The sequence below is a fragment of the Daktulosphaira vitifoliae genome, unplaced genomic scaffold, assembly GCF_025091365.1.
Source record: "Daktulosphaira vitifoliae isolate Bord-2020 unplaced genomic scaffold, ASM2509136v1 Scaffold_1, whole genome shotgun sequence".
In the NCBI taxonomy this organism is placed as follows: Eukaryota; Metazoa; Arthropoda; class Insecta; order Hemiptera; family Phylloxeridae; genus Daktulosphaira; species Daktulosphaira vitifoliae.
The window spans coordinates 62,797,989-62,818,737 of NW_026099572.1; the positions used below are offsets into that span (position 1 = coordinate 62,797,989).

At 33.5% G+C, this 20,749-nt stretch overlaps 1 protein-coding gene across 1 annotated transcript in view; it reads left to right on the forward strand.

Annotated features, from left to right (window-relative positions):
* Window positions 1-6,837: 6,837 nt before the first annotated feature.
* The window catches only part of LOC126905442 (alpha-protein kinase 1-like), a 44,489-nt gene continuing 30,577 nt past the window's right edge, over window positions 6,838-20,749 (forward strand). The window contains exons 1-2 of the mRNA XM_050685129.1: window positions 6,838-7,294; window positions 16,675-17,243. Of these exons, the coding sequence (XP_050541086.1) occupies window positions 7,209-7,294; window positions 16,675-17,243 (655 nt within the window). The 5' untranslated portion in view covers window positions 6,838-7,208. The remainder of the gene's footprint in view (window positions 7,295-16,674; window positions 17,244-20,749) is intronic.

Sequence of the window (20,749 nt, forward strand, 5' to 3'; positions counted from 1 at the left end):
TTTTTATATTTTTAACTTTATAATTGCCATAACTTTTGAAAGATGTATGGATCAATATAATTTTTGTTTTATAGATGCATGATGTCTTTATCTATCATTTGGTATATATTTTTTTCATAAATTTAACCCTTAACCTGCCCACAAGGGGGGATTTAAAATGACAACTTTTTCACAAAAAATTAATTTTTTTAACTTAAATTTTGAAAATGTTCCGGAAGGTCTGACACTTTTATATATATCTTAAATTAAAGCTAATGTAATATGCTTTATCATGAAAAAAAAAAATTTCGGACTTTATCTTATCTTCATGGTGAAAATGGCTACCGAATGCTATTTTTGTGTGAAAATTTTCGATTTTGTATTTTCCATTTTTAACTTTATTATGCTATAACTTTTTGAAAAATGTATGAATCATTACAATTTTTTTATGAGAAGTAGTATTTATATAGATCTTTCATTCGACATACTGTTTTTTTAAATCGGACCATTTCCCTAAATACAGGGGGGATTCAAAACATAAAAATGCATATAGAAAGTAGAACTTTTTCAACGTAACTTTTGAAAGTGTTCCGGAAGGTCTGACACTTTTATATATATCTTAAATTAAAGCTAATGTAATATACTTTATAATGGTAAAAAAAAATTTCGGACTTTATTTTATCTTCATGGTGAAAACAGACATTAAACTTAATAAAAAAAATACGATTTTTGTAAAAAAATTCATTTTTATATTTTTAACTTTATAATGCTATAACTTTTTGAAAGATGTATGGATCAATATAATTTTTGTTTTATAGATGCATGATGTCTTTATCTATCATTTGGTATATATTTTTTTTATATCTGACCCTCTTACCTGCCTACAGGGGGGGATTCAAAATGACAACTTTTTCACAAAAAATTGACTTTTTCAACTTAAATTTTGAAAGTGTTCCGGAAAGTCTGACACTTTTATATATATCTTAAATTAAAGCTAATGTAATTTACTTTATTATGCGAAAAAAAAATTTCGGACTTTATTTTATCTTCACGGTGAAAATGGCTACCGAATGCTATTATTGTGTGAAAATTATCGATTTTATTTTTTACATTTTTTTTAACTTTATAATGCTATGACATATTGAAAAGTGTATGGATCAACATTATTTTTTTATGAGAAATAATATTTTTTAATAATCCCTTTTTCATTCTACATACTTTATCTTAATTAGGATATTAATAATGAACTAGCAGATCATGTAGCTTTTGGAATAGTCCACCAATTTTTTAAAATTAAACACTATCTAAAGATTTGCATCGAAGCGTTTTTTTTTTATAGTGATTTTAATCACTGTCAGATATCATTATACTTGATCCATCTATACCATGTCACCACTGTGCCGCGACCCCCCTGTGCTGGGTTTTTTAATGACAATTGTCAATATAATAATATAAAAAGTTGATACAACTTTAAGATTTTAAGTAATCGTGTGATAAGGGAGACTATACCCTTAAATATATGGATGCATACCTTAATAATAAAAAGATTTATTCGCCCAATAAGAACCCATATTCAAAAAAAAATTAAGACAACTATTTCTTAGCAATATTTGAGTTTCAAAGAGATTATTCATGAGTAATTGATTTCAGAAATTCATTATACAGTAATTAAATAAATGATTCTAACAAGTTAAAAAGAAAACAATAATTTGGCCTGAATGTAATCATAACGGTTAAATAAAAAGTAAAATTTCACATGTTACATATAAATTGTCACAGAAAGTTGCATCTTCATCAAGCGACAAGTGTAACGTTTGTTAATTGTTCCAGAAAATTATGATTTTCAAAATAAAAAATCTTTAATTCTTGAATTAATTATATGTGATGCATCATCAACTGTGATTTATAATTACTATGTCGCGTAAACTTATTTTTTGCAAGTGAAGCTGTACCGAAAAGAAATTTAACAAATAATCTCAATAGTGCACAAAATATTACAATCACCCAAGTAAATTGATAATTGAAGGTCTTCTCTTGGGATATATAGTTAAAAGAAGCTTAAAAAAACGCTTTGAACAAAAACAAAAAATCGGTTAATGTTTAATTTATTTTTTTTAATTTTTACAGAAAAAAATGTATTTATATTATTTCTGCTACTTCTTATATTTCGGGTTTTATCTCAATATAAATAACTGTTTCCTTCGTAAACTTTATTCCTAATTTAAATCCTAAAGGTCGTTCAGATAACCTGCTATGGAATTAATTATACAAGCACTTGGCTGAAAAGGCTTAAATGGGCCGATCCCTCTTGAATTAACCCAAGATGAATTTAAAATATAATTAATTTTATATAAAAAAACTTAGTTTTATCATATCAAAATAAATGTTTAATTGAAATCAGTAAAATTAATTAAGAAATCCTTTAAGATAAAAATAAATAGACTGTAATTCTGTGTCGAACCTCCGCTTTTCAAGGAGAGTGTGAATAAGTTTTACAGTGAAAACAAATTTGAAAAAATTATATCAGATCCCAAAACTGCGCCCGTATTAAACATTTTCTGGTTACAACCCAGTAGATGTACGTAATATTACCCTAGCCAGAGGTACTCACTATTTTCGACGCATATTAGGCGGTACAACGTAAAAAAATTCCTTATCGACAATAAAAACAAATCGTGACATAGGCGAGAAGTAGTAATAAAATCAAACAGTCTACGCACGTCGCATTCATCGTCGTCTATAGTTTTTGGTCGCCATCACTACTTATGCGCGTGACCCGGTGGGACCTGGCCGAGTCGACTGATGATGTTTCCTCTTCCGGTCGAACTGAGGGTCGTGGCCGAAAGGTCTATCTTCGTGAATCATGTTAAAAGTTCGATATTTTTATTACACTGCTCTGTTTTATATTCACAGAAAAACATTCCGACTGAATAATTGTATTTTTTTGTAATCAAAACAATAATGCATAACACAGTTTAATAGAATTGCTAAATAACGGATTAATTTTCAATTCGTAACATTTAGGAATTTGAAAACATACATATTTTATGAACATCAATGTCAACCTAAAGGCGTAATACCTGTTCTCTTATCGATAAACAGCACATGCACTTACAACAGCCTTATCACAGTTCAAATTAATCCACGTGTGAGTATCTATAGTGTTACACGCATGTACGTACAATAAGATAATCACATCTTTTTTTTTTTTGCGAGGTCATAAAAAATACTAGATAGTTTGGTAGTACAATTTAATAGGCCAGTATTAGTTGCGTGATGATAAATATTTGTTTAAATTATTATCAGCGTCATTAGATTCTAACAAGCTCATCTATATTTTTTTTCAGGAGGAAATAAATTTTATTCAGTGCCATGTACAATATTTGTCATAGGTGAGGGAGCCATAGTCAAAAATTCTTATACTGAACCATTTTAAGCCTTCTTATTTTCAATCATTTTTTATGTAAAATGTTACGGTAAAAGGGAAATCGTGGCCCCTACGCTTCCTTGAATACGCAACTAAATTTATCTATTCATATATACTTAAATTTGTATATATAATAACATGAAATACATATTATATTAACTTTTGAGTTCAGACGACATGTCACAAAGGAGACACAAAAAAATATTTTTAATGCACATATTAATAACTAACGTTCTAAAAAATTCATACGAGTTATCTTGTGCTTTTTGTTTGACAAAACCTAACGCTTCAGCTCTTATTTTACCTACCAACAATGTCTATACAGGGAAAAATCTAATTAGTAAATCTAAAATGAATGACCTGGAAAATTTCCAGTTTTACATCCCTGAAAAACAATCCAAAAATTACCGTTTTACTTGGAAGTGTTACTTTTAATCTTGTATTTATTTGTTTAGAACCGTTTTTATGATTTTAATTAAATAGTTCCTAACTTATTAAGGTTTCAACTATTATTTCTGTTATATATTACTAACACAAATTTTTTCGAGAAATGTTTCACATCATAGCTGAGCTGTTTTATGGAAGTCTGCACATCGTCTTACCACACAAATTATGGATATTTTTTAATGTTAATAACAATGAATTATAGGGCAGTGTGTCTTAAATATTAGCAATCAATGATTTGTATTTTTAGTTTGCTTAAAGCAAACTAGTTCAATCTTAATGAACATTTATACATTTTCTAATAGTATCCTGCGATGTCAAATAATGTCCATATATGGGGGCAACAATAAAGAATAAAAATACACTATTTAAAAAAATTAATATCAACATTTTTCTAAAGATACTAGAACTATTTTTTAATAATCCAACAATGAAAACAAAAGAGCTAAAAAATGTTTTTTTTTTTTTTGAAATTTCAAAAAATTTAAAGATTGTATTTTTTTTTAATGCTTTTAAAAAAAACTGCCCAAGATAAAAATTTATAAGAAGAAATATGTATTTTTTTTTACTTTATTTTAACTTATGCTGTATTTTCCAAGCCCCATCGAAAAATCAAAACAATCGTCATTATTGCACTCTTGGAATAATCTAAATTTTTACAATCAAAAGATGTTTAACAAATAACAAAAAAGTTGTATTATTTCTGTCGATAATACAATCAGAACATTAATTAAAATTTGAAATGCGATTGACAAGTACAGTTATAAAACATATTTATTTGAAATATATAATTTTATATTGATAATAAATCTAAGTTAAATCTAATAGAATTTCATATAAGTAAAAAAAAAAACATAAAATTTAACAAAATTAAAAACTTTAATAAAATTAAAAATTGAATTGGTTCTGAACAATAATATTAACAAATTTGGTGAAATGTTATTAAGAAACTTTAAAAAAATCAGCCTACCCTAGTGGGTAGAAACATATGTTTGGCGCACGGGGTCCCGAGTTCAATGCCCAAGATGCCAAAAAGATTTCTCTTGTTATTTTCTTATTGGTAGTGTCTGGTCTCTGGTGCAAGCCGACTAAAATACCCGTCCCGTCCATCATTGGGTTAGTCAAGAACCATTTTTGACTTTTTAAAATTGTGAAAGATGTATTTCGTAAATTTTTTACTATGCCTGTTCTATTATGAAATTCTGGCTATGCCACTGTAAATAGTGTAGAATACAATAACAATTCTAAAACATTTATTTTAGTAAAAAAAGTTCAGTTTATTTCAATATAGTTGAACATTAATTTATATTTAAGCTAATGTCATATGACATATGTATAACTGATTGAGAAATGAAATATTAACCCACTTAGAACAACGTTAGTACAAGAATATTCCAATGTAAATAACAAATAATAAAGAGTACATTCATATCAAAACGCCTTTTTTATTTTTCATTGATAATAATAAACGGTGATTGGTAATATTATACTAACCCAATGACAATTTCATGAGATTGTGAACTTAATAATAATGCATACTCCCGACTATTGAAGTCACTGAATTTGAAATAATTGATACAAACATGGCCCGATTACGTCATCTTAATTACAAAACATTCAACAGCAACCTGTCCGTTCAATGGCGAATTACATTCCTAGTTAACACCATAACCTATTCATAGATATGGATATTATTTCCAGACTTCCGGAAATCTCTACTTTCATTATTCTATTCATAACCATTGTGTTTTATGAGTCACCGGTCACAAATTCTGTATTTCCAAAATACGATTAAGATGGTTGAAACTTTTAAGGTGTTTCGTTTGAAGCCTAATAGGATATAACACAATCTACTCTAAAATTATGAAAGTTAATGAAATACATAAGTGGATTTCACAGTTAAGATACACAAAAAAATCAAATACTAAGTCTGTATCATTACTGCTCGAAAGCGTTCATTCATAATATTACTTCAAATCTGATAAAAGAACGATTTAAAGTTTTATAAGATAATTCTTTAATTCAGTTGCGTACCTAAGATTTTTCTATTATGATATACACGAAAAACGCCCCACGATTTTTATCAAAGCTAATAGTTGACGCGATAGTTTCTTCTGTTAGGTAGTATGAAATGTATTAATTTTTGTTGACAATTATAGTCTTGTTGACTTTTGGTTTGAGCTATATCGAAAGGTGTTTGTCAACATGACATCATGCTTAACATTTAAATGAAGTTAATTTAATTGTTGTTTACATCAAAGAAGAGCAATAAACTGTTGATCTAACATAATATTGAAACGGTAATAAATTCTTATTTTCATGATAACAAAAATAAAATAAAGGAAATAAATATTTTTAATGTACAACAACTAATTCACGACCAAAGATTAATTTATTTGACAAACAGACAAGAATATACTTTGATCTGTTCTATTTTTAAATCTTAACTCTCAATCCATACATATGAACAATGCGCATGCATGTTTATTTAAATCACGTGTTTCATCAAAAGATAATAAAATCATTTTAAATGTGTATTCAGTAAAATATAAAAAACAGAACTTTGTCAGTTTTTTATTTTCAAATACATTTAGCTCGTTACATTTTTAACGAGAATTTTTATCGTTTAGTCAACAAAACAGTCACAACATTGTCAATGTCTGGACCGTTTAATTAATCGTTCTGTTCGCGCACGTTTTCGAAAAGTGACAAAAAAAAAAAAAAGACACGGTAGTGCGGTGTAACACGCTACCACAGGCATCGTTCAAAACTGAAAATGACGGTTAATTAAAATATAAAAAATGCAAACATACGTTAAAATGTATCGAGTAAAAGACAACTGCGTCGAGTCGAAAATCGACGGTCAATTTTGGCGCACTAGCGCGGCGCGCGGCGCACGAAAGACGACGGGTAAGTAAAAAATAATAATAAATAAATAAAAAACAGCAACACGCATAGGTGCCGCCGGTTATCCTCTTTGGCCGCCGCCGTTGCCGCAGTCCTGCGCACACACTGCCGGCTCGGTGGAAACCGATTCAGTACGCCATAACCCGTCCGGCCGTTCTCGTGGTCCGCGCGCTCGCCGCACACACTGCTCGTCACACACGTCACACGTACCTCGAGGAAAAGTTATTGAGTTTTCTTGCGGAAATATTGTCGTGTGTTTTTTGGTGCTGACCGATAAGACACTTGTGTTGTTCTGTTCGCCGGTCGGTTATCACTCGAATTGCACCTTTGAGTTCGCCAACAAACTTATTATCCTTCGGGACTGCATTTTGACGTTATAATATTTTTTCGGATGACATGTTGACATGATCGCGCACTCAGCTGGCTGCCTACACCTGTCGTCTGTTTTAGTATGTCTTCTTCGTCTGGTATCGCCGAACCGGACACAATGATTCAGGATAGTGTTGCCGTGGCGTCTTACGCTCCGTCCAGCTTCTCGTAAGTACCTATTTCGGGTAATTCCAATAGCCCTTAGGTCCGAGTAGTCGATAATCGATTGGTGATATCCGACTGCTGACTCGTGCCGTAGGTTTTCCTAACCGTTCGCCCACTGCCGACATGAAATTATTAAAAAAAAGTCAAATCCAAAAACTGTACAACGCACAGTGTTTACGATACATAATTATTTTGGACTCGTTGAGAATCTCTGCTATCTTTACCGACATAGACGTGCGTTACACTTGACACTGGTCAGTAAACGGTAAAACGTTTGCTTTGCAGGTAAATTCTGACTTAATCGACACAAAACGTTATCCAAAAATACATTTTTTATTTCACTCGAGATAGGATTTCGCTGACTCGTCGTGTATGAGAATATAATTATCTTTCAATAGTCAAAAGTAAAAAAATTAACGTTCGTTTTTATTCCACTGACAAATAGAAAACAACTTGGGTTAGAATATTGATTTTAATTTTTCGGTGCTAAAATTCATTTTGAACTCGGACGTTAGCTTAATGAAAAAAAAAAAAAAAAAATGCCTCTAACATCTATATGGTTTATAACGTCACACCAAGGACGAACTCGTACCAGAACTAATTGACCTCACATGAAACTTTTTATTTTGCAATACGTTAAAAGTGTGGTTTTTTCCTCCGACATAAAATATTCCTATACGGGAAACGACTGTGACGTTTTTTTTCTTACTTTTATTGTTGCCGTAAAGATAATATTATTCGGAATAATAAAATAAGCAGTCGGCCAATAGTCACATGGCACAACATCCATTGGCACGTACTAATTTAATCGAAAACCCGTAAAAACCGCGTAGGTACTACGGTACTCGAATAGTCTTTTTCCGAGTGGATAATCTTTGAAGAAAAAAAAACAATAAAAAAATCTTCGATGGACCCAGACCGTCATTTCTCGACAGATTATTAGAAAAATTAAAAACACATTATTGTGGAGTTATTATCGCATAATTGTTTGTACAGGTTCCTGATGGACAGATGCACAATGGTTTGTGTCATATTTATAATAGCTATTACTTTTCTATTTGATAATCGAATGATACGAATCTATTCACATTTCAATGATGGGTACGAAGTATAACCATAATATATTAAAAAACTGTTTATGTCTAAAAAGCTTTAAAACGATGAAAACAATATTCGGTGTCGCTGTCGTCGTTGTTTGCGAGTTCGCTTATGTGCAAAACACAATGACTGTCTCAATACACCACGTCTGGACGTTTTTGATACTTTTGTTTTTTAAAAATCCATACCGACATACGATTTTTACAGACATTGTGTGTGTGTCGATTGTCTATTACGATTATTAGTCGGTATTATCTAATAATAATAACTAGTAAAATTCAACATTAACAAAGACGGCGACTACAAGAGTATTGTTCTGACTCTTGAACTCTATTAATCACAAAAAAAAAAAAGATAACTATCTAGTAATTAGGACGCTAATACACACACGTAGGCATACGGCCGTTAGTATGCAAGCCTTTTGTACCCTTTCACTGCCATCGTTTCGACTTCGGGTGTTATCTTAACATCGCGGTACGTCATTTGAGAGTTTAAGTCATTAAAAAAATTCGTTTTATTTGAATGTTTTTTAGAAAAATAAAAATAATTAAACGAGTAAAAACCAAATGAACGCACCCGTGGGGGTAATTTATCGGTCTGCTTCATTTAAGTGCATCGCTAATGGTATTTATTTTTAAGTAATTAAGATGTACATATTTAATTCCGAGCCGCAAAGACAATACGGTTTCCCAGGAAATTTATATAGAACACGTCGTTGAAAATGTACATGTTATTATTAAATTACTAGAACATTTCAGTGTTGATCATTGGAATGCAAGACAAGAGTAAAAACACTGATATTAACACGGGGCACACTACGACAAATTTTTGTTTCATTAAACACTTACCTGACGGTTCGTCAAAAAACACATATCATAGCGCTCGATTTTAATAATTTTTATGTAAAACGTCTTTAATTTACCAATAGAATAATTGAATTAAATTTATCTATAACAATAACATAAACGAGTGTATTGAAAATGTAATCATTTATTCCTTTAAAAGGTTAATCGTTTTACAATTGAAGCATAGGTGAATTCAAATTTATGCATAAAACCTGTAAAGGTTCTGATCTTAATCCCAAACGACATGTTTGAAAGTTTTTTTTTTTTTTATAACGATAGGTAAATAGTTGATCGACATATTTTTAAATTAATGTTCGAATTCATTTGTCGGCTATTACGAGTGGCGAGTCTTAGATATTGGCGCACATTCATCGAACGGATACGGTTGTTTTTTACACGTGTAAGAACACGACATATTGAACCGAAAATCGTCGTGTAATGATTACTATCGATCATTAATATTTAAGTTGTGTAAACGCATAAGGTAATTTCGCATTTCTTTCACGGACACGGAGTGCACATTTCCACGCATTTAATGTTCGTTTTATGACACTTTTTTAACGTCATCGCCGACTTTTAGCCCGACAGGAACGACTCATAATATCCACTACTTTCACAATATCGCGCAAAAACTAAACAAACGTCCGAAATCGAATCATAGCGTGTAAAACTTTAGAATTTTCAAATAAAAACGAGTTTTTTAACGAACCATCCACTTGATGCAACGATTTTTTGTCGCAACACACCCGATGTGATTGTTTTGCGATATCGGATGAGCTAGTGTGACACTCGATTCGGCTGTAGTCTGTTATGCACCGTCAAGCGTACATAGAAATCCAGAAAGAAAAGTCTCGGAGAAATGTAAAAAAAATAAAATATCAGTTTATCTAGTCTCTTCTGATTTAACGTCGATTACAAATCTTAACACAACTATGTGCATTTTTTTTTACGAGTATTACCGATCCTATTAAATGGTTCATTAAATGGAAATTCCTCGTTTTTTTATCGTTTCAATATATTCATATTTATGTATTTTAATATGCTTGTGTCTGTCGTTAGTTCGAACATCCTACTCATTTGATTAATACATTTTAGGTACTGTTTCACTCATTGCCTTGTTTCATCATAAAATCCATCTAATTAGGGCATTTTCTAAAATATACAAACAGTTATCTCTTTATTAATAAATTCGTAGCGTGTTGATATTCCATTTAATTAACTAATTATATTACATGTGTATCATGTAGACAAACGTTAAGTGATTATTCGGTAGAAATACATATCAACGAGCTCATTTTCAATAGTTAGATTACGTATGTACTTGAAATAGTTAATTCGATTTTTAGATTTACAGTTGAATTGGCCAGGCCGAGAAAAAAACATTTATTTTCAAAAGGTCAAAAACTCCGAGTACCGAAATTCTTATTATCTAGAAGAACGCGTGGATGTCAACAGGTATTGATTACGTGAAAAGTTTAAGTGTTTAAATATGATATCAAAAATCCGATAAATCCGGTTGTTTGATTTTATATAAACTCTGTACAATAATTCAAATAGTTTTATCTTTCGAAAGTGTTAAGTTTTAAATCGTATTGGATGGCAAAACAAAAAAATATTCCAAATTATTTTCAAATTGTATTCGTAATGCCGTACGAATTTGAATATTTTCTGTCGCCATTACTTCTGCTGATTATTGTTTGAATGACCTCATTGCAATAGTAATACTGTTACGAGTACATTTTTTAGCCCAATTATCGGTGGGAATATTTCTCAACATATTTTCTCGAGTGGCGTTTTATTTGCATTATTTTAATTGAAAAGTATTTGCATACGATTATTTTTTCTTAATAGTCAATAATTTTGGTTTTCTCACACGTACCACCAATGTAAATTTGCCGTGATAATAGTGCATGTTTGTATTTCAAGAGTGCACTACTTGTGACAAGGTTTCCAATGGTTATCTGGTGGTTATCGGCAAAAAAATAAAGTTCTTAAATGGATTCTTTTCGAGCGCATGGTTAAGAAGGTCGTGTAGTATCTGTTATTGCGAATTTGAAAACTAGTAAAAAAAACAATAATGAAATAGACGACCGCAGGGCAATAACGATGTCGTCTAGGACACGGTCACATCGTAATATATTTGTGTTTTTTGTTAACATTTTGCTGGTGTGCACATATACAGACACACGTTGACGATGCCCAGCTCGGTGTGTGTGCGACAGGCACCGGCACAAGCAACAGGTATATCGTACACATAGTAGTAGTATATGACTTGCACACTGGCGATGCAGCGGCGGACGTGTGTCCTCCAGTGGTCATCGCACCAACACACACGGTGTTTAACCATGCAGAACCATTACGCGCGTACCGTAAAAATGATCCACCCCCCCCCAACTCTTGTACGGGACTCTCTATGATGTTACTTTGGCGGCGATACTCGGGCTAGACTTACAAAGCGCCCACATGGTATTTTTCGAAAATTGTTGCAAGTCGAAACCCGACCGAGGAAACTCGAGTGGTACGAAAAAAAATAATGTTAATTTCGTTTTACCTGTTGCGCTGCTGTTATAATTTCATGTAATTTTTTAAACATCTGTTCATAACGTCTCTACTAAAGCAATTAGTAAAAATTGTAATTTAAAACGAATCGTGTAACGGTTGAAAAAAGTAATTGCGCTTAAAATCCATCTCACAAATGTAAAACTTTGCTTTGGTATTTCAATTGTGTGTGTAAAATTTTAATAGTTTACTCGTGTTCATTTATTTATACACCATCTAGATACTTTTTGATTAAAACATCAAAATGCATTTACTTCTTATTAAATACTCATTTNACCATCTAGATACTTTTTGATTAAAACATCAAAATGCATTTACTTCTTATTAAATACTTAATTCTTATTAAATTATTTAGTTCAATATATAAACGTTATCGAAATACACTTACTATACTAAAATTGCGAACTAATTACTTTCGTTGATAAAGATTAAAATTACTTTTTCACTTTAGAAACTAACAATTATTCGAAAAAGGGCAGTCACAAAAATTACTAAATTGTTTACTTAACAAAAATGTATGCAAATTTTTATAACGATATCGAAGTAAACGGCGATTAAAAATACAATAACTTACTATAACAGTCGTTGCGTAAAAAACAATAGTTATGTAATTATAAAATGGCGGTTTTAAAGCTAGAAATTCATTTTTTTTTTATTGTTATTTAACATTTTAATTTCGTATTTTGGCCTTTAGTTAATTTGATTTGTTATTATCTGAAGAGCCGTGATAAATAATGAACTGCTACATTCGTTATTTACCTGCGCATATGTCTGTTTTCACTTTGGATGATTGACGTGAGCAGAAGATAATGATATTGTTCGATAAGAAAAAACGAAATTGTTTCGATAGTAATTAATATGTTGTTATTATTATTTTACATGTATACTTTAAGGACGTCGTTAGATAAATTTTCATAAAATTCTTTGTAATATTATGATTTATTACATTATTATCAACGTTGCACCGATTATGTGACCAATCGTAAACGGATCAAAGTCTAAACATTACTGTTTACCGCGCACGTTACTTGAATAGAAAATGCGTTCAGGGTGTTGAGTTACATTTGCCCTACTTGAAATTATCTGTTGTTTTTTTTTTTACGAGTGTACGCGCCAATGGAAACGCAGAGCTCTTGTTTTCGCCGGTCGGCCAAAAAACTCGTCGCAATGACGAGTGTAATTTAATAATTATGTTTTCGTTGGGCCCATCGCGTTTAATTAATCATACTCTTTGATAAATCAGGGTGCTTCCTACCACATACACCTGACACTCGAGGGCGGAGCGAACCGTCCGAGAAAAAGCAACGGCCCGTAAACACAATGCTTGCTTGGTTCATCGTCGAGTAATGCTCTAACGACGCGGTATTAATTGCCGTCGGATTTTTTTTCTAATTACCATGTCCATATTTTTGCGCATTGTCGGCGTGTCGTCATTAGACATGTATGTACAGAACCCGGCCGCCGTATAATCGGCGTAACGCGCGCGTGTAATAGATAACAATAGGCGCACCGGATAAACACAATAAAAACGGTGGTCCGATAAATAATAACTGAAATTTAGGCGGTGGTGTTTAATTAGCGCTCACTCGTATCTCAACGTGATGTCAATCACTCATCGGAAGCAACTTTCAATACTATTGCCATGCGTTGTATTAATAACCGCTGCGGCAAAGTGCGTTTGCAGATAACCGTAAAGACAACGTGCAACACATCCAACGTGAATTCTATTAGGTGTCTTCCAGTCCGAACGAAGTATTACACCCGACCAAGTTATTGACAAGCTAAACGCTGTCGTTTTCTAGTTGGTACTATTGTGCGTTGAGTAAATAACATGATTTGTTGTTGTTTTGCGTTTGTAAGCAAGTGGTCAAATCATACTATTAAAACTGGTAAAATCGCACTTGTTTTTTTCTTCTATCCGAGTAAAAATGTCATTTTAAAGATACGACTGGCTGTTGAAAAACACATTAAACCTATTCTACACGTTCGTATTTTTCCGTATGTTAGTTAAATAACTAAATGTAAATGTTTTTCGCTTCTTGCGACCCATTAAGAGACATTAAAGCCTTCCCGTAGAGCAATATTCTTAGACGAGATGTTATTCAATGGCCGCCCAGGATGGCGATTCCAATTGCTAAGCCGATGTGGTGTCTTTCAGCAAACGGAGACTGAGTCTCGAACCCAAGACACATGCGCATCAGACACTGCCGCGTTACCGACTCGTTCCTCTACATAACGTATTTGCATTTTTTAAAATGGTCCGATACACTGAAAATCCGATCGATGCGGATGTAAAGAAAAATCCTTCGATTTAGATCAATTTATATGAATTGAATTTGTCGCCTCTTCGCGATTCCAATTATACAACCGACTGAATCCCCACTGTCAAACGACTCCATAGACAACGAGACAATTATTACGTACCGGTCAACACGTTACCCTGATTTTCTCATACACTTGAACAAATCGTAAAACACAGACGGCAAAATCTTACAAGTTCTTATCGTATAAGTTCTAGCCCGCAATGTAGAGTTTTAAAAAACTAATAAAAAAATGATTTTCGTCATCATTTTACGGTGTAGTGTTTCAACGATTTCCAGGAGACCAAAACGGAAAGAGCAACTATATTATTTTGCAGTCGAATAAGAGACAGGTGCTCTGTACCTTCCTTGTTCGAAAATCCATTTTAAGAATGACATTAATATTAAACGCGCACCGTAATATATTATTTTTTATGCAGATAAGGTTGGACGTGTTTGTGTAATGTGCTGTGTAAGCGAAACAAGTTTATCGCTAAAATAATAATTACGATAAGTCACTGGTAACTTTTTTTGTTGTTGTTTCGAGGATTGAATGTCATACGTGACCCGTCGTCGGAAGCGTCGCCTACCGATAAGAAAAAAATACCGTTTAAAAAAACCTCGCCACTCTATTTCGCGACTTTTTTTGTTTAAATTATTCTTTTTTTCCATATACTCTCCATTAGCGATAACAATGACACGGTCACTGGCAATATGATATCTATACAGTGTCTGATAAAGTAGAAATAATCGAAGAAAATTCGGTCTTGTTTTTACTTTTTTTTGCAAATGTGTTTTTTAGGGAAACGGGGACGTACTCATGCGTCGTTTTTCATTGGCCATTTGTTAAACACCATAGTCATAGTTCTTCTATTGGCCAAACGTATTAAACGTAAACAATAATAAACGTATAAATACTGTACGTAAACAAAAAATAGTACAGCGAATGAAAGAAAAAAACATTATATTGGTTAAATATTGTCAATACCGATATGTGAAATAGAAACCATCTTGGACAAAGAAAAAACAAACGTAATCGCGTTATTTCTTTAATTTTTCAAAATGCACATGCAAGTAAAACAAACAGATGCTTCTATTGATAACTGTTATCGGTTATTGCTCCGATGAAAAACTAATAAAAAATAAATATTTTATAGGCAATTGTTCGGTACACCGAAGTGTTATTATTTTGCATCGTATCCGTACGATAATTTCGTTGGCGTATTAGTAGCATTTTGTCGGTAGTCTCGAATATTCGCCTAATTGAGTACATAATTACATGTACAATTCATTCTCGATTGTAACGCGAAAAAAATTTAATTACGTATAATAATGAGATTTCTCACTTACAACATTTTTTCCCAGTAACTGAATTCAAAACGCCGAAGATTGTTCTCTCGACGAAGGCGTCAAAATGTCTACTGCGCACGGTAAGTGCACGTGACATAAACTGGCTCATATTATAAACACTCCGTATCGTATTACTGTCCTTTATGTCATAACTGACACTATTGTTATTGTTATTTATTTATTTTCAAGTAAATATTCGTTTTTATTTAACCCCGATTGTATTTAGTTTTAATAAAATGGCTTCGAAGTATGTAAACATTGTAATCAAATTCAATGTTTATTTGTTTACTCTTTTTGAAAACCATTTTGACGAATGCTGTATTTTTAGAAATACGAGAAAGATGATATTTATCAAGGAGAGACAAACCCATTCAATTACTTTTCGTGACTCAGTTATAATTATTCTGTTCATTTTTAAAGAGTCGAGAAAATTGAATAATATACTTTTTATAGAACCGTATGTAGTGTATATAAATTGGTAACACAATAGTTTATAATACTAATAAAGCAGCTAAAATACAAACTCGAGAACATTATATATAGAACAGTTACGTATTAACACGTTGAATACGTACCTACGGGTGTATTTATGCAATTTTAATGAGACGACAATAATTACACGGTGACCAGTGTGTATTAGAAGAAATAAACAATATGAATGAAACAATTTGACACGATTTTTGAAACAATAGCATTACAAAATATATATTGAATTTTTATTTAAACCCGATAAGGAAAAATCGATTGCTATAGAAATATTATTTCCAAGTATCGCTTCTTTTTATTAACCGACGGATTATATTTTTATTTCGGAAAACCAACGGATCAAATTAAGGCGTCCAAATATTTCAATCGGTTTCTCGATTAATTTTTCATTATTTTAATTGTGTGAACCATAAAATAAGTTGTACCCACTACACATTATATGAATTGCTTTTAATCATGATCAAGATTAATTATTTTTCTTTGGCGAAATAATTAGTTGCCAGTAATAACGTGTAAACGTATTATGCAATCATAATAACCGAGTCGTAAAAAATTAACGTTGAATATTCATGTTAATGTATTCGTCTTGTGATAAAATAATTTATCGTACGATGTTTTTTTAATTAAACTTTGTGATTTTATTATCATATGGATCAACAGCGTTTTTATTTAGTTAAAATTTACAACCAAAAGGTTGGTCTAATTTATTAATTTTTTCTAACTGATCATGCGTGTGTTGTTTTAGGTTGAACGAGGATTTCAAATTAACTAATCACAGCAGCGGCGGCGGTATAGATTCGCCACACCATCAGGTTCTCTACAGCAGTCTGAGCAGTTCGCCGTCATCCGGTTCGCCGTGCACCGTGTACGCCTACCAACCCTACCGGAATTACGGTGCCAGCCAGTTTCACCAAACGGCCACCGAAATTCAGCAACAACAAATCCCCGTGACGCAAATGGTGGTACCTTCGCCGGCATCGCTGTCACTCGCGGGCGTCGCCCAAAAGTCTGCCGAAGATCCGTCGTGTTGGCTGCAGCACAACGGCACCGGTCCGTTCGACCACTCTTCTCACCTACAACCGTCCCACCAACACCACCTTCAGCCTTACGGCCACCAGCAACACGGCCACCATCAGCAACAGCGACACGATTTGCCGACCAACGCGAAAATGACTCAGCAGCAACAAAAGGCCGTTAAAGAGCAGCGCATCCGAAGACCGATGAACGCCTTTATGGTGTGGGCCAAGGTGGAGCGAAAAAAGCTGGCCGACGAAAATCCGGACTTGCACAATGCAGATTTGAGCAAAATGCTCGGTAAGTACCGGCCCATAAAAAAACGTTAATAACAAAAGGCAATAAATCGACCGTTGGAAACGTTCGTAATTATTGTTCACACTCGGTGAGCTGTTATGCACTTTTTATCAAATGTTCTATACGATCTAATAACAGTCGAAAGTCCGCGCTCGTTCTACCCGCCCGTGTATTTCATTTCCGGAGTTACATAAAACGGCAGCGCATTACCGATGAGTCGAACGCATTTGATTTATTCCACGTAAGCCAATCGTAAAAATAAGTTTTCAGAAATATCATTTACACGTGAGTTCTCGGAACTGACTTCGAGACGTTTCGAATTATCAATGTTACCACATAATAGGCCGAACGTTTCCCTTTTGTTTCAATGCCCGACGAGCGCCCGCGTGTTATTCATTCAGGACGCTTGCAGTTCTGGTTAAACAGAAACGAATAAATTAAACGTTGATCCGGTGGAAACGGTTGGGAAGCCGCTCGAGCACACCATTAAATGTCCCTAAACGTTTAATGGCGGCACCCGAAAAAATCTTATTGATATTAACTTGTTTGTCGTCTGATAGCAATCAAATAGTAGTGTTTTATGAAATATAATTATATCGACAGTATTGCTCGGCCGGTGATAGCCTCTCAACTGTTACTATTGTGGTTTTAACGAGCTGTCCGCGCAATAAATTATTACTATGCGCACAAAACTATCGGCCGGTTAATAATAATTATATGAAAACTTGTACAGATCATTATCGCGTTGTACAAACGGAAAAAAACTTGTACTCGGTTAAAAAAAAAACAAAATTCGTCGAATTGGCTCCCACGAGACAACGCCGTTGTGCTAGTCACGTTATCAGTCCATCAATATCATCGATTGGCGCATCTGTATGAGCACATTTTTTTGTAGCCGATGAGTTCTCCTCCGGCTTTTCATTTCGACCCGTCACTGCGCCAGCGTTTACACTGTCGGCTAAAGAGTTGCACGTAAAAAAACAGAAAATTATTTATCAAGTATTATTGTCTTTGTATGGCAATTGTTTTTAATCGAATGTGTTACAATACCTACCGCATTATGCTCTTGTATTGTACGGTACGTAAATTTCTACCCAGTTAATCTAGTGTTATATATATATACACACATATTTTTTATATAAATGTCGCTCGAGCCAAAACCCGCCGTGGCCATATTAGGGACATCAACCCATAACGGCATTGCCTCGGCGGCGTATCGGTTGGTGTACGAAACAAAACGCCCCTGTTTGTATTTAAATTAACCGTGTGTCCCTTTCTCTCCGCTCTTTTTATACTCTTCTGTGTGCGTATAAAAAATTCTCCACTCGCGTGAACAGATAATATTTTTGCGGTGACAATTAAACGCACCGAGGAAATTTGCGGTGTTGCGTTCGGCAAAACCGGTCGGACTTCTTTGAAAATTCGATACATCACCACCGCAGTTTTAGGTATCAATAAAAAATTAATCAACCGCAAGTTCGAAAACGAGACGGTGGTCGTCTTGATCGAGTAGATTACATCTTCCGTCTTCTATGCACCGTTAAATGTTTGAAGAAAAAAAAAATTCGGTATTTTTTACGGAAAGCTTCGAGCGTAACTCGAAAAACAAAAACGCGATACACATTAGATTTAAAAATGATTCGATTTTGTCGACTTGTTTATGTACGACCGGCTTTTGGTTTTCCGTTCACCTTCAAAAAATGTAAATTTACCAACCAAAAGTGTTTTAAACCTTGTTGGCATTGTGTTCTCTTCGTAATAACTCTCACGTTACGTGATAAGTATAATTTTAGTCAGAAAATATTTATTTTTAATGTACTTGATGTTTTTACATTTTTTATTTCATCGATTTGATTTGAATTTCATCATTGTAACGCGCAAAACGATTGTAAATTGTATGAAAAATAAAGAAATTACACTTAATGCATTTTAATAGTGTGAATTCACGTAATTAGTATTATTTACCACATGTGAATAAGGTTACATAGATTTATTTTTCGAAACCGTGTAGAGTTTATGGGTAAACGCGTTACTTCAAAAAACCGTCGTCAAAGAATAATGTTTAAAAAATACATTAACGAGTGTTGGAAACTTATGGTGCTGTAAAAGTGTTAACAATCGCGGTATAATACCAAGTTATTATTCCCACTCGTCTTAATATTTTGATACTATCCGTGAAAACGTTCAGTAGGGCATGTTCGAAATGGTAATCTAAAACGGATGATTAATCATTTAGTGCGTGCGGCTTATATCCGAACGCGTGTAATAATTCAAAGTCGACTGGCGATTGTCGAAAACAAAATTAATTTAAATCCGGCGTAGGTGTTGTGTTGACAGTTTCGGACGGGCTCGTTATATCCAAATTCATAACTCGCCCGTATCGAAGAATAACATAACCGCGCGTGTTAAAAAATTCCCTTTGGCAGTGCAATTCAGCCAATTGGTCGGAACGTTTTTCAGCTACCGTCGACACGCGTCACGTGTCTAATTCTGAAGAAACTACTACTTTTTAATTTTAACGCTAATTGCACTACTATTGTAGGTCAAACACTGCTGACAGATAACTGTCGTCCGGTAAAACACACACTTAAACTGAAATTCAATTTGGTTCGTACTTAAATGAACTGTACGGCGAACAGCATCGTCCAGAGTAAACATAAAAAAACGTACAACCGAGATTTGCAGTGGTGGAATTCCGTAGGAACCTTAAAAAATTACACTGTCCTCGCGCAGAACGTTTAAAGAACCTCTGGCCGACTATCACTGGTGTGTTATTATACCGACGGTGCAGTTAAAAGTGTAATATTATTACGAGTGTCCGTACAATTGTATGCGCGTGTGGAGCAGAGAGGCGTTGGTCGATGTACACGGTGAGCGCTCACGCCGTACCGGCTAGCAGACCGACACTAGAGTGCATAGGTCACCTCGACTCGTTATGTTTTATGGCTCCGGTTACATTTTGTGTTTCGTTTTATCTTTTTTTGCAACGTTAACCGCACAACTGTACTCGCCAACGGAGCTATTACGTTTAAAACATCTTTACGTTACTTTTCAACCCTAATTTTATTTTTTAATGTTCGCGCTTCTTATTTCACGCGACCACTGCCAAACGTAGCCGCCTTAACCCCCCGCCGAGAATCTCAAAAAACCCGTAGTTGCTGTTGCCAGGTATACCCGGTGACAACAACAACAACACAAAACCACCTTCCGGCATGTTTTCCTTGTGTTTTATAGTCAAATCGCCGTATCTCTTCGTTGCCTTATTTAAGTCAGTAAAACCTCGTAAAACCCTACAAATGTATAAAAAGCAAAAACTAATTTATTCGTTCGAAGAATTATTACTATCCTACGTCGCGTCATAATCTTCTAATATTCACCAGCTTAATTTTCAATTGTAATTATTCCAAAATTCTTAGTCGATCGTTTCCGTGTATATTTGTGCGAGTCATTTTTTTACATTCAATTCTACTTGACACATATAAAACGCCAACAGTGTTGTGTCTAACTAT